Source organism: Salvelinus alpinus, chromosome 7 (genome assembly GCF_045679555.1).
Source record: "Salvelinus alpinus chromosome 7, SLU_Salpinus.1, whole genome shotgun sequence".
Taxonomy (NCBI): domain Eukaryota; kingdom Metazoa; phylum Chordata; class Actinopteri; order Salmoniformes; family Salmonidae; genus Salvelinus; species Salvelinus alpinus.
In genome coordinates, this window is record NC_092092.1 from 16,898,091 (window position 1) to 16,920,590 (window position 22,500).

Here is a 22,500-nt window from a genome sequence, read left to right on the forward strand (position 1 = left end):
TGATTTGGTTGGGTCTAATTGTGCTGTTGTCCTGGGGCTCTGTGGGGTGTGTCTCTCTCTCTATCTCCGTCTCTCTCTCCGTCTCTTTCTCTGTCTCTCTCAATTCAATTCAAGGGGCTTTATTGGCATGGGAAACATATGTTAGCATTGCCAAAGCAAGTGAGGTAGATAATATACAAAAGTGAATAAAAAAAATTAACAGTAAACATTACACGTCATATTATGTATATATACAGTGTTGTAACGATGTTCAAATAGTTAAAGTACAAAAGGGAAAATAAAAATAAATATGGGTTGTATTTACAATGGTGTTTGTTCTTCACTGGTTGCCCTTTTCTTGTGGCAACAGGTCACACATTTTGCTGCTGTGATGGCACACTGTGGAATTTCACCCAGTAGATATGGGAGTTTATCAATCTGAGGGAAATATGTGTCTCTAATATGGTCATACATTTGGCAGGAGGTTAGGAAGTGCAGCTCAGTTTCCACCTCATTTTGTGGGCAGTGTGCACATAGCCTGTCTTCTCTTGAGAGCCATGTCTGCCTACGGTGGCCTTTCTCAATAGCAAGGCTATGCTCACTGAGTCTGTAAATAGTCAAAGCTTTCCTTAAGTTTGGGTCAGTCACAGTGGTCAGGTATTCTGCCACTGTGTACTCTCTGTTTAGGGTCAAGTAACATTCTGTTTGCTCAGTTTTTTTGTTAATTCTTTCCAATATGTCAAGTAATCATCTTTTTGTTTTCTCATGATTTGGTTGGGTCTAATTGTGTTGCTGTCCTGGGGCTCTGTGGGGTCTGTTTGTGAACAGAGCCCCAGAACCAGCTTGGTTAGGGGACTCTTCTCCAGGTTCATCACTCTGTAGGTGATGGCTTTGTTATGGAAGGTTTGGGAATCGCTTCCTTTTAGGTGGTTGTAGAATTTAACGTCTCTTTTCTGGATTTTGATCATTAGCGGGTATCAGACTAATTCTGCTCTGCATGCATCATTTGGTGTTTTACGTTGTACACGGAGGATATTTTTGCAGAATTCTGAATGCAGAGTCTCAATTTGGTGTTTGTCCCATTTTGTGAAATCTTGGTTGGTGAGCGGACCCCAGACCTCACAACCATAAAGGGACAATGTGTTCTATAACTGATTCAAGTATTTTTAGCCAGATCCTAATTGGTATGTCAAATTCTATGTTCCTTTTGATGGCATAGAAGGCTCTTCTTGCTTTGTCTCTCAGATCGTTCACAGCTTTGTGGAAGTTACCTGTGGCGCTGGTGTTTAGGCCGAGGTATGTATAGTTTTTGTGCGCTCTAGGGAAATGGTGTCCAGATGGAATTTGTATTTGTGGTTCTGGCAACTGGACCTTTTTTGGAACTCCATTATTTCTGTCTTACTGAGATTTACTGTCAGGGCCCAGGTCTGGCAGAATCTGTGCAGAATATCTAGGTGCTGCTGTAGGCCCTCCTTGGTTGGGGACAGAAGCACCAGATCATCAGCAAACACAGAATCTGTGCAGAAGATCTACAGTTGAAGTTGGAAGTTTACATACACGTCGGTTGGAGTCATTAAAACTGGTTTTTCAACCATTCCACAAATTTCTTGTTAACAAACTATAGTTTTGGCGAGTCAGTTAGGACATCTACTTTGTGCATGACACAAGTCATTTTCCCAACAATTGTTGACACGGCCCGCTACCAAAACCTGCGGGCTCTCCTTCACTGCAGCCAACGTGAGTAAAACATTTAAACGTGTTAACCCTCGCAAGGCTGCCGGCCCAGACGGCATCCCAGCCGCGTCCTCAGAGCATGCGCAGACCAGCTGGCTGGTGTGTTTACGGACATATTCAATCATTGTTAATGTTGTAAATGACTAATGTAGCTGGAAATGGCAGATTTTTTATGGAATATCTACATAGGCGTACAGAGGCCCATTATCAGCAACCACCACTCCTGTGTTCCAATGGCACGTTGTATTAGCTAATCCAAGTTTATCATTTTAAAAGGCTAATTGATCATTAGAAAACCCTTTTGCAATTATGTTAGACAGTTGAAAACTGTTGTTCTCATTTAAATAAGCAATAAAACCGGCCTTTAGACTACTTGAGTATCTGCAGCATCAGCATTTGTGGGTTCGATTACAGGCTCAAAATGGCCAGAAACAAAGACCTTTCTTCTGAAACTCGTCAGTCTATTGTTGTTCTGAGAAATTAAGGCTATTCCATGCGAGAAATTGCCAAGAAACTGAAGATCTCGTACAACGCTGTGTATTACTCCCTTCACAGAACAGCGCAAACTGGCCCTAACCAGAATAGAAAGAGGAGTGGGAGGCCCCTGTGAACAACTAATGTACTTGTCCTCTTGTTCAGAGTGTCTAGTTTGTAGCTGGAAACTGGCAGCTTCATTAAATAGTATCCGCAAAACACCAGTCTCAACGTCAACAGTGAAGAGGCGACTCCGGGATGCGGGCCTTCTAGGCAGAGTTCCTCTGTCCAGTGTCTGTGTTATTTTGCCCATCTTAATCTTTTCTTTTTATTGGCCAGTCTGAGATATGGCTTTTTCTTTGCAACTCTGCCTAGAAGGCCAGCATCCCGGAGTCGCCTCTTCACTGTTGACGTTGAGACTGGTGTTTTGGTGGAAATTTCTAAGTCACCCCAAACTTTTGAACGGTAGTGTCTACTGGGTGAAATAGCACAGTGTTCCATCACAGCAGCAGGATTTGTGACCTGTTGCGACGAGAAAAGGTCAACAAGTGAAGAACAAACACCATTGTAAATACAACCCATATTTATGTTTATTTATTTTCCCTTTTGTACTTTAACTATTTGCACATCCTTATAGGACTGTATAAAGACATAATATGACATTTGAAATGTCTTTATTCTTTTGGAACTTTGTGAGTGTAATGTTTACTGTTAATTTTGATTGTTTATTTCACTTTTGTTTATTATTTAATTCACTTGCCAATAAAACCCCTTAAATTCAAATTGGATTGACAGAGAGCGAGAGAGACAGAGACAGAGACAGAGATAGGGAGAGAGAGACACACAAAGAGAGAGAGAAATAGAGAGAGGGAGAGACAGAGAGATGATGTCTTGTGTATATGATGATGGCTTGTCTCTCTCTGTAGTTGTGGCTGTCCCCCTCTGCAGCGTATCTGGGAGGCTGATCTAGAAGCCTGTCACCTCCTCCTCCGAGGCATCCAGCTGCGTACCCCCTTCTGTAGTGGTCCGGACCCTGCCACAGTGGTACTACCCAGCCCCCAACCAGCCACTAAACAAGAAGCAGATCTGCAGGAATGTGCCATGTTGACGGCTCTGGGGGGGCGCTGGTGCCCCGAGGCCAACCTACAGAACTCAGAGTTCACCAAGGTAACTAACACAGCAACATGTTCCATTTGTAGTGCACTACTTCTGCCCAGGGCCCTATGGGGAATAGGGTGCCATTTGTAGTGCACTACTTCTGCCCAGGGCCCTATGGGGAATAGGATGCCATTTGTAGTGCACTACTTCTGCCCAGGGCCCTATGGGGAATAGGGTGCCATTTGTAGTGCACTACTTCTGCCAGAGCCCTATGGGGAATAGGGTGCCATTTGGAACACATTGTGGTTTGTTATGCTAAATAAGGACACATTTGGTATTTTTTTACCTTACAGTTCAAATCAAATGTAATTTCTCACATGCGCTGAACACAACAGGTGTAGACCTTACCGTGAAATGCTTACTTACAAGCTCTTAAGAAAATATGTATTAAATATATGGTTCCCTACCCTGACAGAAGTCTATGGGCCAGGAGAAACACACTGCTTTCATCCCAAATGGCACTCTATTCCCTATATAGTGCACTACTTTAGACCAGAACCTTATGGAACCCTATTCCCTATATAGTGCACTACTTTAGACCAGAACCTTATGGAACCCTATTCCCTATATAGTGCACTACTTTAGACCAGAACCTTATGGAACCCTATTCCCAATATAGTGCACTACTTTAGACCAGAACCTTATGGAACCCTATTCCCTATATAGTGCACTACTTTAGACCAGAGTCCTATGTGCGCTGGGAAACATTTAGGCCACAGCCTCTACGTCTTATTTAGGACACAGCCTCCGTGTCTTATTTAAGACACAGCGTCCATGTCTTATTTAGGACACACCCTCTACGTCTTATTAGGACACAGCCTCTACGTCTTATTTAGGCCACAGCCTCTACGTCTTATTTAGGACACAGCCTCTACGTCTTATTAGGACACAGCCTCTACGTCTTATTTAGGCCACAGCCTCTATGTCTTATTTAGGCCACAGCCTCTACGTCTTATTTAGGACACAGCCTCTACGTCTTATTTAGGACACAGCCTCTACGTCTTATTTAGGACACAGCCTCTACGTCTTATTTAGGACACAGCCTCTACGTCTTATTTAGGACACAGCCTCTACGTCTTATTTAGGACACAGCCTCTACGTCTTATTTAGGACACAGCCTCTACGTCTTATTTAGGACACAGCCTCTACGTCTTATTTAGGACACAGCCTCTACGTCTTATTTAGGACACAGCCTCTACGTCTTATTTAGGACACAGCCTCTACGTCTTATTTAGGCCACAGCCTCTACGTCTTATTTAGGCCACAGCCTCTACGTCTTATTTAGGACACAGCCTCTACGTCTTATTTAGGACACAGCCTCTACGTCTTATTTAGGCCACAGCCTCTACGTCTTATTTAGGCCACAGCCTCTACGTCTTATTTAGGACACAGCCTCTACGTCTTATTTAGGACACAGCCTCTACGTCTTATTTAGGACACAGCCTCTACGTCTTATTTAGGACACAGCTTCTACGTCTTATTAGGCCACAGCCTCTACGTCTTATTTAGGCCACAGCCTCTACGTCTTATTTAGGCCACAGCCTCTACGTCTTATTTAGGCCACAGCCTCTACGTCTTATTTAGGACACAGCCTCTACGTCTTATTTAGGACACAGCCTCTACGTCTTATTTAGGACACAGTCTCTACGTCTTATTTAGGACACAGTCTCTACGTCTTATTTAGGACACAGCCTCTACGTCTTATTAGGACACAGCCTCTACGTCTTATTAGGCCACAGCCTCTACGTCTTATTTAGGCCACAGCCTCTACGTCTTATTTAGGACACAGCCTCTACGTCTTATTTAGGCCACAGCCTCTACGTCTTATTTAGGACACAACCTCTACGTCTTATTTAGGACACAACCTCTACGTCTTATTTAGGACACAGCCTCTACGTCTTATTTAGGACACAGCCTCTACGTCTTATTTAGTACACATCCTCTACGTCTTAATTAGGACACAGCCTCTACGTCTTATTTAGGACACATCCTCTACGTCTTATTTAGGACACATCCTCTACGTCTTATTAGGACACAGCCTCTACGTCTTATTTAGGACACAGCCTCTACGTCTTATTTAGGACACAGCCTCTACGTCTTATTTAGGACACAGCCTCTACGTCTTATTTAGGACATGTTCATGCACACTAGAAAAACACAATCTGATGTTTACTGTCAGTGATTTAGAAGCATTTCATGCCTTTGAATTGAAATAGTCTAATGCTGATGTGGGTATATATTTTCCACTGTGGCCAAAACAGTGTTTTAATTCAGTCAAGTGTAGTAATTCTTGTTAGCGTTCAACAGTAGTTACATATATTCCAACTTTCATATAGCCTGTAATTATGCAGGAAACTTGTGGCCTGTGAAAACCTGACCTCAAAGAGCCCCTAACTCACCCCCAACCCCTAACTCATCTGCGGGGTTGTGTAATGAAGACGTCTGGTCTGACACACTCGGGGTGGGGTTATCTTTCCTGCTGAGCTATCTCTCTGATAATGTGAAAGTCCAGCTGAAACTGTTTGGGGAATTGTACCATTACTGTTCCAGATTTGTATAGGTTCCCATTGGCTGACTCAAAGTCCTCGTTGTCTATTATCCGGAGATTCCACCCACCGTTAACACCCCCCCACCCTCTTAACAGGTTCTACCCTCAAGCCATAAGACTCCTGAACAATTAATCAAATGGCCACCAGACTATTTACATTGACACCCCCCCCCCCCCATTTGTTTGTACACTGCTGCTACTCGTTGTTTATTATCTATGCATAGTCACTTCACCCCTACCTACATGTACTAATTACCTCAACTAACCTGTACCCTGCACACTGACTCCTTATAAAGCCTCGTTATTGTTATGTTATTGTGTTACTTTTTATAATTTTTTACTTTAGTTTATTTGGTAAAGATTTAAAATATTTTAAATAAATATACCATCTTTCTTGAACTGCATTGTTGGTTAAGGGCCTGTAAGTCAGCATTTGGTAAGATGGTAAGGTCTACGGCGCATGTGACAAATAACGTTTGATTTGATTTATATATAAAGTAAAAAATATATAATATATAATATAATATAATGTATTTTAATTTTTTTTAAATGGTTTCAGACTAAACATGACTCACTCAGTGCCAGGTTGGATGGTGTTTTCAGCTTTCTGTTATTTGTTTGTATTTATAGCTTGGAAATAAGAATCTTTGTCCAAAATCAGGTTGTAGATTTGGAGTGAAGGTTGTAGTGGAGGGTAGTATCCTGTCTATGTCCTGGTGACATAGTGTTGTGGAGGGTAGTATCCTGTCTATGACCTGGTGACATAGTGAATGTTGTAGTGGAGGGTAGTATCCTGTATATGTCCTGGTGACATAGTGTTGTGGAGGGTCGTATCCTGTATATGTCCTGGTGACATAGTGTTGTGGAGGGTCGTATCCTGTATATGTCCTGGTGACATAGTGTTGTGGAGGGTCGTATCCTGTATATGTCCTGGTGACATAGTGTTGTGGAGGGTCGTATCCTGTATATGTCCTGGTGACATAGTGAAGGTTATGTTGTGGAGGGTCGTATCCTGTATATGACCTGGTGACATAGTGAAGGTTATGTTGTGGAGGGTAGTATCCTGTATATGACCTGGTGACATAGTGAAGGTTATGTTGTGGAGGGTAGTATCCTGTATATGTCCTGGTGACAGTGTTGTGGAGGGTCGTATCCTGTATATGACCTTGTGACATAGTGAAGGTTGTAGTGGAGGGTAGTATCCTGTATATGACCTGGTGACATAGTGAAGGTTATGTTGTGGAGGGTAGTATCCTGTATATGTCCTGGTGACATAGTGTTGTGGAGGGTCGTATCCTGTATATGACCTGGTGACATAGTGAATGTTATGTTGTAGAGGGTAGTATCCTGTATATGTCCTGGTGACATAGTGTTGTGGAGGGTCGTATCCTGTATATGACTTGGTGACATAGTGAAGGTTGTTGTGGAGGGTCGTATCCTGTCTATGACCTGGTGACATAGTGAATGTTATGTTGTAGAGGGTAGTATCCTGTATATGTCCTGGTGACATAGTGTTGTGGAGGGTCGTATCCTGTATATGACCTGGTGACATAGTGGAGGGTAGTATCCTGTATATGTCCTGGTGACATAGTGGAGGGTAGTATCCTGTATATGTCCTGGTGACATAGTGGAGGGTAGTATCCTGTATATGTCCTGGTGACATAGTGAAGGGTAGTATCCTGTATGTGTCCTGGTGACATAGTGGAGGGTAGTATCCTGTATATGTCCTGGTGACATAGTGAAGGGTAGTATCCTGTATGTGTCCTGGTGACATAGTGGAGGGTAGTATCCTGTATATGTCCTGGTGACATAGTGAATGGTAGTATCCTGTATATGTCCTGGTGACATAGTGAAGGTTATGTTGTGAATGGTAGTATCCTGTATATGACCTGGTGACATAGTGAAGGGTAGTATCCTGTATATGTCCTGGTGACATAGTGAAGGGTAGTACCCTGTATATGACCTGGTGACATAGTGAAGGTTATGTTGTGAATGGTAGTATCCTGTATATGTCCTGGTGACATAGTGAAGGTTATGTTGTGGAGGGTAGTATCCTGTATATGACCTGGTGACATAGTGAAGGGTAGTATCCTGTATATGTCCTGGTGACATAGTGAAGGTTATGTTGTGAATGGTAGTATCCTGTATATGTCCTGGTGACATAGTGGAGGTTATGTTGTGGAGGGTAGTATCCTGTATATTTCCTGGTGACATAGTGGAGGGTAGTATCCTGTATATGACCTGGTGACACAGTGAAGGGTAGTATCCTGTATATGTCCTGGTGACATAGTGAAGGGTAGTATCCTGTATATGACCTGGTGACATAGTGAAGGTTATGTTGTGAATGGTAGTATCCTGTATATGTCCTGGTGACATAGTGTTGTGGAGGGTAGTATCCTGTATATGTCCTGGTGACATAGTGAAGGTTATGTTGTGAATGGTAGTATCCTGCATATGTCCTGGTGACATAGTGGAGGTTATGTTGTGGAGGGTAGTATCCTGTATATGTCCTGGTGACATAGTGGAGGGTAGTATCCTGTATATGTCCTGGTGACATAGTGGAGGTTATGTTGTGGAGGGTAGTATCCTGTATATGTCCTGGTGACATAGTGGAGGTTACGTTGTGGAGGGTAGTATCCTGTATATGTCCTGGTGACATAGTGAAGGTTATGTTGTGGAGGGTAGTATCCTGTATATGTCCTGGTGACATAGTGGAGGGTAGTATCCTGTATATGTCCTGGTGACATAGTGGAGGTTATGTAGTGGAGGGTAGTATCCTGTATATGTCCTGGTGACATAGTGTTGTGGAGGGTAGTATCCTGTATATGTCCTGGTGACATAGTGAAGGTTATGTTGTGGAGGGTAGTATCCTGTATATGTCCTGGTGACATAGTGAAGGTAATATTGTGGAGGGTAGTATCCTGTATATGTCCTGGTGACATAGTGAAGGTTATGTTGTGGAGGGTAGCATCCTGTATATGTCCTGGTGACATAGTGAAGGTTATGTTGTGGAGGGTAGTATCCTGTATATGTCCTGGTGACATAGTGTTGTAGAGTGTAGTATCCTGTATATGTCCTGGTGACATAGTGAAGGTTACGTTATGGAGGGTAGTATCCTGTATATGTCCTGGTGACATAGTGAAGGTTATGTTGTAGAGGGTAGTATCCTGTATATGACCTGGTGACATAGTGAAGGTTATGTTGTGGAGGGTAGTATCCTGTATATGACCTGGTGACATAGTGAAGGTTATGTTGTGGAGGGTAGTATCCTGTATATGTCCTGGTGACAGTGTTGTGGAGGGTCGTATCCTGTATATGACCTTGTGACATAGTGAAGGTTGTAGTGGAGGGTAGTATCCTGTATATGACCTGGTGACATAGTGAAGGTTATGTTGTGGAGGGTAGTATCCTGTATATGTCCTGGTGACATAGTGTTGTGGAGGGTCGTATCCTGTATATGACCTGGTGACATAGTGAATGTTATGTTGTAGAGGGTAGTATCCTGTATATGTCCTGGTGACATAGTGTTGTGGAGGGTCGTATCCTGTATATGACTTGGTGACATAGTGAAGGTTGTTGTGGAGGGTCGTATCCTGTCTATGACCTGGTGACATAGTGAATGTTATGTTGTAGAGGGTAGTATCCTGTATATGTCCTGGTGACATAGTGTTGTGGAGGGTCGTATCCTGTATATGACCTGGTGACATAGTGGAGGGTAGTATCCTGTATATGTCCTGGTGACATAGTGGAGGGTAGTATCCTGTATATGTCCTGGTGACATAGTGGAGGGTAGTATCCTGTATATGTCCTGGTGACATAGTGAAGGGTAGTATCCTGTATGTGTCCTGGTGACATAGTGGAGGGTAGTATCCTGTATATGTCCTGGTGACATAGTGAAGGGTAGTATCCTGTATGTGTCCTGGTGACATAGTGGAGGGTAGTATCCTGTATATGTCCTGGTGACATAGTGAATGGTAGTATCCTGTATATGTCCTGGTGACATAGTGAAGGTTATGTTGTGAATGGTAGTATCCTGTATATGACCTGGTGACATAGTGAAGGGTAGTATCCTGTATATGTCCTGGTGACATAGTGAAGGGTAGTACCCTGTATATGACCTGGTGACATAGTGAAGGTTATGTTGTGAATGGTAGTATCCTGTATATGTCCTGGTGACATAGTGAAGGTTATGTTGTGGAGGGTAGTATCCTGTATATGACCTGGTGACATAGTGAAGGGTAGTATCCTGTATATGTCCTGGTGACATAGTGAAGGTTATGTTGTGAATGGTAGTATCCTGTATATGTCCTGGTGACATAGTGGAGGTTATGTTGTGGAGGGTAGTATCCTGTATATGTCCTGGTGACATAGTGGAGGGTAGTATCCTGTATATGACCTGGTGACACAGTGAAGGGTAGTATCCTGTATATGTCCTGGTGACATAGTGAAGGGTAGTATCCTGTATATGACCTGGTGACATAGTGAAGGTTATGTTGTGAATGGTAGTATCCTGTATATGTCCTGGTGACATAGTGTTGTGGAGGGTAGTATCCTGTATATGTCCTGGTGACATAGTGAAGGTTATGTTGTGAATGGTAGTATCCTGCATATGTCCTGGTGACATAGTGGAGGTTATGTTGTGGAGGGTAGTATCCTGTATATGTCCTGGTGACATAGTGGAGGGTAGTATCCTGTATATGTCCTGGTGACATAGTGGAGGTTATGTTGTGGAGGGTAGTATCCTGTATATGTCCTGGTGACATAGTGGAGGTTACGTTGTGGAGGGTAGTATCCTGTATATGTCCTGGTGACATAGTGAAGGTTATGTTGTGGAGGGTAGTATCCTGTATATGTCCTGGTGACATAGTGGAGGGTAGTATCCTGTATATGTCCTGGTGACATAGTGGAGGTTATGTAGTGGAGGGTAGTATCCTGTATATGTCCTGGTGACATAGTGTTGTGGAGGGTAGTATCCTGTATATGTCCTGGTGACATAGTGAAGGTTATGTTGTGGAGTGTAGTATCCTGTATATGTCCTGGTGACATAGTGAAGGTTACGTTATGGAGGGTAGTATCCTGTATATGTCCTGGTGACATAGTGAAGGTTATGTTGTAGAGGGTAGTATCCTGTATATGTCCTGGTGACATAGTGAAGGTTATGTTGTGGAGGGTAGTATCCTGTATATGTCCAGACAGAGACAAAGAGGTAGTCTGTCTGTACATGTATGTAGAGGTAGTATGTCTGTACATGTATGTAGAGGTAGTCTGTCTGTACATGTATATAGAGGTAGTCTGTCTGTACATGTATGTAGAGGTAATCTGTCTATACATGTATGTAGAGGTAGTCTGTCTATAAATTTAGGTTTAGGTAGTCTATACATGTACATGGATGTAGTCTGTCTTTCTCTTTCTTTCTGTCTCTCTGTCTCTCTGTCTCTCTCTGTCTCACTCTCTCTTTGCTGTTTGTCCTTTGTTTTTATGCAGCCTGGCCTGTCCTCCTAACCTCTCTTCGGGACAATGAAGGTGAGACAAGGACATCCATCTTTCCCCTCTCTCCTGTCTCTCTGCCGTGTATTCCACCTTTCTCTTCTCCCAACCAGTCTGTCTATACATGTAGGTAGAGGTAGTCTGTCTATACATGGAGGTAGTCTGTCTATACATGTATGTAGAGGTAGTCTGTCTATACATGGAGGTAGTCTGTCTATACATGTATGTAGTGGTAGTCTGTCTATACATGTAGGTAGAGGTAGTCTGTCTATACATGTAGGTAGAGGTAGTCTGTCTATACATGTATGTAGAGGTAGTCTGTCTATACATGTAGGTAGAGGTAGTCTGTCTATACATGTAGGTAGAGGTAGTCTGTCTATACATGTAGGTAGAGGTAGTCTGTCTATACATGTATGTAGAGGTAGTCTGTCTATACATGTATGTAGAGGTAGTCTGTCTATACATGTAGGTAGAGGTAGTCTGTCTATACATGTATGTAGAGGTAGTCTGTCTATACATGTATGTAGAGGTAGTCTGTCTATACATGTAGGTAGAGGTAGTCTGTCTATACATGTAGGTAGAGGTAGTCTGTCTATACATGTATGTAGAGGTAGTCTGTCTATACATGTATGTAGAGGTAGTCTGTCTATACATGTATGTAGAGGTAGTCTGTCTATACATGTATGTGTGAGGTAGTCTGTCTATACATGTATGTGTGAGGTAGTCTGTCTATACATGTAGGTAGAGGTAGTCTGTCTATACATGTAGGTAGAGGTAGTCTGTCTATACATGGAGGTAGTCTGTCTATACATGTATGTAGAGGTAGTCTGTCTATACATGGAGGTAGTCTGTCTATACATGTATGTAGTGGTAGTCTGTCTATACATGTATGTAGAGGTAGTCTGTCTATACATGTAGGTAGAGGTAGTCTGTCTATACATGTAGGTAGAGGTAGTCTGTCTATACATGTAGGTAGAGGTAGTCTGTCTATACATGTAGGTAGAGGTAGTCTGTCTATACATGGAGGTAGTCTGTCTATACATGTATGTAGAGGTAGTCTGTCTATACATGGAGGTAGTCTGTCTATACATGTATGTAGAGATAGTCTGTCTATACATGTATGTAGAGGTAGTCTGTCTATACATGTATGTAGAGGTAGTCTGTCTATACATGTATGTAGAGGTAGTCTGTCTATACATGTAGGTAGAGGTAGTCTGTCTATACATGTATGTAGAGGTAGTCTGTCTATACATGTATGTAGAGGTAGTCTGTCTATACATGTATGTAGAGGTAGTCTGTCTATACATGTAGGTAGAGGTAGTCTGTCTATACATGTAGGTAGAGGTAGTCTGTCTATACATGTATGTAGAGGTAGTCTGTCTATACATGTATGTAGAGGTAGTCTGTCTATACATGTATGTAGAGGTAGTCTGTCTATACATGTATGTGTGAGGTAGTCTGTCTATACATGTAGGTAGAGGTAGTCTGTCTATACATGTAGGTAGAGGTAGTCTGTCTATACATGTAGGTAGAGGTAGTCTGTCTATACATGTAGGTAGAGGTAGTCTGTCTATACATGTATGTAGAGGTAGTCTGTCTATACATGTAGGTAGAGGTAGTCTGTCTATACATGTAGGTAGAGGTAGTCTGTCTATACATGTAGGTAGAGGTAGTCTGTCTATACATGTAGGTAGAGGTAGTCTGTCTATACATGTATGTAGAGGTAGTCTGTCTATTCATGTATGTAGAGGTAGTCTGTCTATACATGTAGGTAGAGGTAGTCTGTCTATACATGTAGGTAGAGGTAGTCTGTCTATACATGTAGGTAGAGGTAGTCTGTCTCTACATGTAGGTAGAGGTAGTCTGTCTCTACATGTAGGTAGAGGTAGTCTGTCTCTACATGTATGTAGAGGTAGTCTGTCTATACATGTATGTAGAGGTAGTCTGTCTATACATGTAGGTAGAGGTAGTCTGTCTCTACATGTACGTAGAGGTAGTCTGTCTCTACATGTACATAGACATAGTCTGTCTCTACATGTACATAGACATAGTCTGTCTCTACATGTAGATAGTGGTAGTCTGTCTCTACATGTATGTAGAGGTAGTCTGTCTTCATGTATGTAGAGGTAGTCTGTCTATTCATGTATATAGAGGTAGTCTGTCTATACATGTAGATAGTGGTAGTCTGTCTATACATGTAGGTACAGGTAGTCTGTCTATACATGTACGTATAACCACAGCCACAGTACTGTAGACAGACTGAACATACACAACCACAGTACTGTAGACAGACTGAACATACACAACCACAGTACTGTAGACAGACTGAACATACACAACCACAGTACTGTAGACAGACTGAACCTACACAACTACAGTACTGTAGACAGACTGAACCTACACAACTACAGTACTGTAGACAGACTGAACAAACAGTACCACAACTACAGTACTGTAGACAGACTGAACCTACACAACCACAGTACTGTAGACAGACTGAACAAACAGTACCACAACTACAGTACTGTAGACAGACTGAACAAAGCAACGCAGGGAAGGTCATTAATGTTTTATTTTAATGTGTGTGTGTGTGTGTGTGTGTGTGTGTGTGTGTGTGTATCAGGTAATTTTGGAGATGAATAATTGGCTTCCCCTCATTATGATGATGATGCAAGAACACACACACACACACACACATACACACACACACACACACACACACACACACACACACACACACACACACACACACACACACACACACACACACACACACACACACACACACACATACATACAAAGCATCATTATGTTTTCAATAATTCATGAGGTTGTTATGATAGTTGCTTCAACAAAATGTTTATCTTTTGTTGCAGAAATTGGAAGAGTTTTTATTCTGCATGGAGGATGTTCACCCAGAGGTAGGCACGAATCCTCCTTCTCTCTACTCTACTGTATGCTGAAGCTTTATTCTAAAGCTAATGATAAAGATCATTCTAAAGTTAATGATAAATATTATTTTAAAGCTATTGATAAATATTATTCTAAAGCTATTGATAAATATTATTCTAAAGCTAATGATAAAGATCATTCTAAAGTTAATGATAAATATTATTTTAAAGCTATTGATAAATATTATTCTAAAGCTAATGATAAAGATCATTCTAAAGTTAATGATAAATATTATTTTAAAGCTATTGATAAATATTATTCTAAAGCTATTGATAAATATTATTCTAAAGCTAATGATAAAGATCATTCTAAAGCTAATGATAAATATTTTTTTAAAGCTAATGATAAATATTATTCTAAAGCTATTGATAAATATTATTCTAAAGCTAATGATACATATTATTTTAAAGCTAATGATACATATTATTTTAAAGCTAATGATAAATATTATTTTCAAGCTATTGATAAATATTATTCTAAAGCTAATGATAAATATTATTTTAAAGCTATTGATAAATATTATTTTGAAGCTATTGATAAATATTATTCTAAAGCTATTGGTAAATATTATTTTCAAGCTATTGATAAATATTATTCTAAAGCTAATGATAAATATTATTTTCAAGCTATTGATAAATATTATTCTAAAGCTAATGATAAATATTATTTTCAAGCTATTGATAAATGTTATTCTAAAGCTATTGATAAATATTATTTTAAAGCTAATGCATCAGACCAGCAGGCTTGTTTTATTGTGGCATTGAGGTGGTTTGAACCCTGATCTGACCTCAGTGTAAACATTACCTAAAGATGGCACTGAAGAACATGGCTGACATTTTTATATTCTCCCAACCAATTGTGCTATTTTTTATTTTTTTTTGCATTATGTGTAACTAAATTTTTTACCTATTGTGTACATAATGTTGCTGCTACCGTCTCTTTTGACCCGAAAATAACTTCTGGACATCAGAAAAGCGATTACTCACATGTGGACTGGAATAAACTTTTTTTACGATAACGAGTCCGGCAAGTCCGGCGGGAAGGATATCCTGCTTTCACTGGAACAGGCCCAGATCCACGCCTTTTGCGTGAAGAAAAGATGCCGGAAAAAGGGGCCGCAGATCAGGCATCCTCCGAGAGAGTAAACTCCCACTGCCTTCCATTCTTCTCGCTAACGTGCAATCATTGGACAATAAAATGGATGACCTATGATTAAAATTATCCTACCAACGGGACATTAAAAACTGTTACATCTTATGTTTCACCGAGACATGGCTGAACGAAGAAATGGACAATATAGAGCTGGTGGGATTTTACATGAACCGGCAGGACAGAGACGCTACCTCTGGTAAGACGAGGGGGGGGGGGTCTTTTTGTCAATAACAGCTGGTGCTCGATGTCTAATATTAAACAAGTCTCGAGGTATTGCTCACCTGAGGTAGAGAACCTTATAATAAGATTTAGATTGCACTATCTACATTTACATTACATTTAAGTCATTTAGCAGACGCTCTTATCCAGAGCGACTTACAAATTGGAAAGTTCATACATATTCATCCTGGTCCCCCCGTGGGGAATGAACCCACAACCCTGGCGTTGCAAGCGCCATGCTCTACCAACTGAGCCACACGGGACCTACCAAGAGAGTTCTCATCTATATTATTCGTAGTCGTCCATTTACCACCACAAAACGAAGCTGGCACTAAGACCGCACTCAACGAGCTCAAACAAGAAAATGCTCACCCAGAAACAGCACTCCTAGTGGCCGGGGACTTTAATGCAGGAAAACTTAAAACAGTTTTACAAAATTTTACCAAAGCTCTCCCCCACCCTCCATTTGGCAAATCTGACCAGAATTCTATTCTCCTGATTCCTGCTTACAAGCAAAAACTTAAGCAGAAAGTACCAGTGAGTCGCTCAAACAGAAGTGGTCAGATGACGCGGATGCTTCACTACAGGACTGTTTTGCTAGCACAGACTGAAATATGTTCTGGGATTCATCCAATGGCATTGAGGAATACACCACCTCAGTCATCGGCTTCATCAATAAGTGCATCGATGACATCATCCCCACAGTGACTGTACATACATATTCCAACCAGAAGCCATGTATTACAGGCAACATCCGCATCGAGCTAAAGGCTAAAGCTGCCGCTTTCAAGGAGCAGGACACTAATCCGGACGCCTATAACAAATCCCGCTTTGCCCTCAGACAAACCATCAAACAAGCAAAGCATCAATACAGGATTAAGATTGAATCCCACTACACCTGCTCTGATGCTTGTCGGATGTGGCAGGGCTTGAAAACTATTACGGACTACAAAGGGAAACCCAGACGCGAACTGCCCAGTGACGCGAGCCTACCAGATGAGCTAAATGCCTTTAACTTCTTATGGCTGAAGGGGCAGTATTGAGTAGCTTGGATGAAAGGTGCCCATTGTAAACGGCCAGCTCCTCAGTCTCAGTTGCTAATATATGCATATTATTATTAGTATTGGATAGAAAACACTAAAGTTTCTAAAACTGTTTGAATTAAGTCTGTGAGATTAACAGAACTCATATGGCAGGCAAAAACCTGAGAAGTTCCACTTCCTGTTTGGATTTTTTCTGGGGGTGCCATATTTTCAACCAAGCTCTTATTCAAAATACAGAGAGATATGGATGGGTTTTCACTTCCTACGGCTTCCACTAGATGTCAACAGTCAATAGAATTTAGTCTGATGGGGGGTCGAAGGAGACAGAATTTAGTATGAGGTGCCATGAGGTGACCATGCATTCAACACGCGCGTTCATGTGAGAGGCAGCTCTGTTCCATCTCTCAATTGAAGTCGATTTAATTCTCCGGTTGGAACGTTATTCAAGATGTATGTTAACTACATTCTAAAGATTGATTCAGTACATCGTTTGACATGTTTCTACTGACTGTAACGGAACGTTTGGACATTTCGTCACGTTATAGTGGTCGCACTTTGAGACTTTGGTTAGGGTATTTGGTAAACAATTCGAAAGTAGCTAATTTGACATAAATAACGGACATGAACGAACAAATCAAGCATTTATTGTGGACCTGGGATTCCTAGGACTGCATTCTGATGAATTCTTCAAAGGTAAGGAAACATTTATGAAACATTTATCATGTATTTTTTGGTTTCTGTTGAGTCCAACATGGTGGCTAATTTGGCTAATCATCTGAGCTCCGTCTCAGATTATTGCATGGTTTATATTTCCGTAAAGTTTTTTTGAAATCTGACACAGCGGTTGCATTAAGGAGAGGTATATCTATAATTCTATGTGTATTACTTGTATTATCATTTATATTTATGTTGAGTATTTCTGTTGAAACGATGTGGCTATGCAAAGTCACTTGATGTTTTTGCAACTAGTGAATCTAACGCCTCAATATAAACTCAGATTTTTTTATATAAATATGAACTTAATCAAACAAAACATGCATGTATTGTGTAACATGAAGTCCTATGAGTGTCATCTGATGAAAATAATCGAAGGTTAGTGATTAATTTAATCTCTATTCTGGTTTTTGTGAAGCTATCTTTAGCTGGAAAAAATGGCTGTGGTTATTGTGGTTTTGTGGTGACCTAACATAATCGTTTGTAGTGCTTTCGCTGAAAAGCCTATTTGAAATCGTACACTTTGATGGGATTAACAACAAGATTACCTTTAAAATGATATAAGACACATGAATGTCTGAGGAATTTTAATTATGAGATTTCTGTTTTTTGAATTTGGCGCCCTGCACTTCGACTGGCTGTTGTCATATCGATCCCGTTAACTGGACTGCAGCCATAAGAAGTTAATGCTCACTTCGAGGCAATCAACACTGAAGCATGCACAAGAGCACCAGCTGTTCTGGATGACTGTGTGATAACGCTCTCGGTAGCCGATGTGAACAAAATCTTTAAACAGGTCAACATTCACAAAGCCGCGGGGCCAGACGGATTACCAGGACGTGTACTCAAAGCATGCGCGGACCATTTTCAACCTCTCCCTGACCAAGTCCGTAATACCTACATGTTTCAAGCAGACCACCATAGCCCCTGTATCCAAGGAAGCAAAGGTAACCTGCCTAAATGATTACCGCCCCATGGCACTCAAGTCGGTAGCCTAGCCATGAAGTGCTTTGAAAGGCTGGTCATGGCTCACATCAACAGCATCCTCCCGGACACCCTAGACCCACTCCAATTCGCATACCACCCCAACAGATCCACAGATGACGCATTCTCAATCGCACTCCACACTGCCCTTTCCCACCTGGACAAACGGAACACCTATGTGAGAATGCTGTTCATTGACTACAGCTCAGTGTTCAACACCATAGTGTACACAAAGCTCATCACTAAGCTAAAGACTCTGGGACTAAACCCCTCCCTCTGCAACTGGATGCTGGACTTCCGGACGGGCCGCCCCCAGGTGGTAAGGGTAGGCAACAACACGTCTGCCATGCTGACCCTTAACACTGGGGCCCCTCAGGGGTTTGTACTTAGTCCCCTCCTGTATTCCCTGTTCACCCACGACTGCGTGGCCAAACACGACTTTAACACCATCATTAAGTTTGCCGATGACACAACAGTGGTAGGCCTGATCACTGACAACGATGAGACGGCCTATAGGGAGGAGGTCAGAGAACTGTCTCCGTTCTTAAAGATTGGGGTTATGAGTCCTTTATTCCAGCTGTCAGGGAAATAACCGACACTCAGGATCAAGTTAAACAGTTTTAATATAGCCAATTGAAATTTCCCTTACTCCCTCTCTGTCCCTCTCTCTGTCCCTCTCTATCTTTCTTTCTCAGGAGGACAGTGGCAGTGAAGCAGCAGAGCTAACAGCAGACCTGACTATAGAGCTGACAGACCAGTGTGAGGAGATCAGTGATAGGCTGTTGATTCTGGAGGATGACCTCCAGACAGCCATACAGAACAAAGACCCGGATCTCACTCATATCCTTTACCTCTTACTGTACGGTGTGTGGGTTACCAGAGGGGGGGGGGGGGTTACCAGAGGGGGGGGGGGAGTTACCAGAGGGGGGGGGGGGGGTACCAGAGGGTGTGTGAGTTACCAGAGGGGGGGGGGGAGTTACCAGAGGGGAGGTGAGTTACCAGAGGGGGGGTGGGGTTACCAGAGGGTGTGTGAGTTACCAGAGGGTGTGTGAGTTACCAGAGGGGGGGGGGGGGGAGTTACCAGAGGGTGTGTGAGTTACCAGAGGGTGTGTGAGTTACCAGAGGGGGGAGGAGGGTGAGTTACCAGAGGGTGTGTGAGTTACCAGAGGGGGGGGGGGAGTTACCAGAGGGTGTGTGAGTTACCAGAGGGGGGGGGGTGAGTTACCAGAGGGTGTGTGAGTTACCATAGGGGGGGGGGTGAGTTACCAGAGGGGGGGGGGGTGAGTTACCAGAGGGGGGGGGGGTGAGTTACCAGAGGGTGTGTGAGTTACCAGAGGGTGTGTGAGTTACCAGAGGGTGTGTGAGTTACCAGAGGGGGGGTGAGTTACCAGAGGGTGTGTGAGTTACCAGAGGGGGGGGGGGGAGTTACCAGAGGGGGGGTGAGTTACCAGAGGGGGGGGGGGGGGGAGTTACCAGAGGGTGTGTGAGTTACCAGAGGGGGGGTGAGTTACCAGAGGGTGTGTGAGTTACCAGAGGGGGGGTGAGTTACCAGAGGGGGGGGGTGAGTTACCAGAGGGGGGGGGTGAGTTACCAGAGGGGGGGGGTGAGTTACCAGAGGGGGGGGTGAGTTACCAGAGGGTGTGTGAGTTACCAGAGGGTGTGTGAGTTACCAGAGGGTGTGTGAGTTACCAGAGGGGGGGGAGTTACCAGAGGGGGGGGGGGGAGTTACCAGAGGGTGTGTGAGTTACCAGAGGGGGGGTGTGTTACCAGAGGGGGGGTGAGTTACCAGAGGGGGGGTGAGTTACCAGAGGGTGTGTGAGTTACCAGAGGGTGTGTGAGTTACCAGAGGGGGGGGGGAGTTACCAGAGGGGGGGGGGGAGTTACCAGAGGGTGTGTGAGTTACCAGAGGGTGTGTGAGTTACCAGAGGGGGGGGGAGTTACCAGAGGGGGGGGGGAGGTTACCAGAGGGGGGGTGAGTTACCAGAGGGGGGGTGAGTTACCAGAGGGGGGGGGGGGGAGTTACCAGAGGGTGTGTGAGTTACCAGAGGGTGGGGGAGTTACCAGAGGGTGGGGGAGTTACCAGAGGGGGGGGGGGGGAGTTACCAGAGGGTGTGTGAGTTACCAGAGGGTGGGGGAGTTACCAGAGGGGGGGGGGAGTTACCAGAGGGGGGGTGAGTTACCAGAGGGGGGGTGAGTTACCAGAGGGGGGGTGAGTTACCAGAGGGGGGGTGAGTTACCAGAGGGGGGGTGAGTTACCAGAGGGTGTGTGAGTTACCAGAGGGTGTGTGAGTTACCAGAGGGGGGGGGGGGTTACCAGAGGGGTGGGTGTGGAGTTACCAGAGGGTGTGTGAGTTACCAGAGGGTGTGTGAGTTACCAGAGGGTGTGTGAGTTACCAGAGGGGGGGGGAGTTACCAGAGGGGGGGGGAGTTACCAGAGGGGGGGGGGAGTTACCAGAGGGTGTGTGAGTTACCAGAGGGTGTGTGAGTTACCAGAGGGTGTGTGAGTTACCAGAGGGGGGGTGAGTTACCAGAGGGTGTGTGAGTTACCAGAGGGGGGGGGGGGGAGTTACCAGAGGGGGGGGGAGTTACCAGAGGGGGGGGGGAGTTACCAGAGGGGGGGGGGAGTTACCAGAGGGGGGGGGAGTTACCAGAGGGTGTGTGAGTTACCAGAGGGTGTGTGAGTTACCAGAGGGTGTGTGAGTTACCAGAGGGGGGGTGAGTTACCAGAGGGTGGGTGAGTTACCAGAGGGGGGGGGGGGGAGTTACCAGAGGGGGGGGGGGAGTTACCAGAGGGGGGGGGGTGAGTTACCAGAGGGGGGGGGTGAGTTACCAGAGGGTGTGTGAGTTACCAGAGGGTGTGTGAGTTACCAGAGGGTGTGTGAGTTACCAGAGGGGGGGTGAGTTACCAGAGGGGGGGGGAGTTACCAGAGGGGGCGGGGGGGGGAGTTACCAGAGGGGGCGGGGGGGGGAGTTACCAGAGGGGGGGTGAGTTACCAGAGGGTGTGTGAGTTACCAGAGGGTGTGTGAGTTACCAGAGGGGGGGTGAGTTACCAGAGGGGGGGGTGAGTTACCAGAGGGTGTGTGAGTTACCAGAGGGGGGGTGAGTTACCAGAGGGGGGGGGGGAGTTACCAGAGGGTGTGTGAGTTACCAGAGGGTGTGTGTGAGTTACCAGGGGGGGGGGGGGGGGGGGTGAGTTACCAGAGGGGGGGGGAGTTACCAGAGTGTGTGTGAGTTACCAGAGGGTGTGTGAGTTACCAGAGTGTGTGTGAGTTACCAGAGGGGGGGGTGAGTTACCAGAGGGTGTGTGAGTTACCAGAGGGTGTGTGAGTTACCAGAGGGGGGGGGGTGAGTTACCAGAGGGTGTGTGAGTTACCAGAGGGGGGGGGGGGGAGTTACCAGAGGGTGTGTGAGTTACCAGAGGGTGTGTGTGAGTTACCAGGGGGGGGGGGGGGGGTGAGTTACCAGAGGGGGGGGGAGTTACCAGAGGGGGGGGGAGTTACCAGAGGGGGGGGGAGTTACCAGAGTGTGTGTGAGTTACCAGAGGGTGTGTGAGTTACCAGAGGGGGTGTGTGAGTTACCAGAGGGGGGGGGTGAGTTACCAGAGGGGGGTTTGAGTTACCAGAGGGGGGTTTGAGTTACCAGAGGGGGGTTTGAGTTACCAGAGGGGGGTTTGAGTTACCAGAGGGGGGTTTGAGTTACCAGAGGGTGTGTGAGTTACCAGAGGGTGTGTGAGTTACCAGAGGGGGGGGGGTGAGTTACCAGAGTGTGTGAGAGTTACCAGAGGGGGGTTTGAGTTACCAGAGGGGGTGGGGGTGAGTTACCAGAGGGGGGGGGGGGGGGGGGGGGGTGAGTTACCAGAGGGGGGTTTGAGTTACCAGAGGGGGGTTTGAGTTACCAGAGGAAGGAAGGAAGGAAGGAAGGAAGGAAGGATGGAAGGAAGGAAGGGGTGGAAGGAGGGAGGGAGTGTGTTTTTGTGTAAGTATATCAGCTATGTTCTATTCCTTAACCACAACACCACAGTCCCTGGAGCAGGAGGTGAGGGAGGTGAAGGCCAC

The 22,500-nt window shown here is 44.4% G+C and overlaps 1 protein-coding gene across 5 annotated transcripts in view; it reads left to right on the plus strand.

Annotated features, from left to right (window-relative positions):
• The window catches only part of disc1 (DISC1 scaffold protein), a 107,519-nt gene that overhangs the window by 84,525 nt on the left and 494 nt on the right, over nt 1-22,500 (plus strand). For 3 of the 5 annotated variants that reach the window (XM_071409287.1, XM_071409289.1, XM_071409288.1), the window contains exons 12-15: nt 3,114-3,354; nt 14,257-14,301; nt 19,140-19,281; nt 22,461-22,500. The exon at nt 22,461-22,500 is cut by the window's right edge and continues 494 nt beyond it. In XM_071409287.1, coding sequence (XP_071265388.1) covers nt 3,114-3,354; nt 14,257-14,301; nt 19,140-19,281; nt 22,461-22,500 — 468 coding nt within the window. Of the gene's footprint in view, nt 1-3,113; nt 3,355-11,377; nt 11,417-14,256; nt 14,302-19,139; nt 19,282-22,460 lie in introns of those variants that run through there. The other 2 variants (XR_011676056.1, XM_071409290.1) reach the window with 2 other exon arrangements.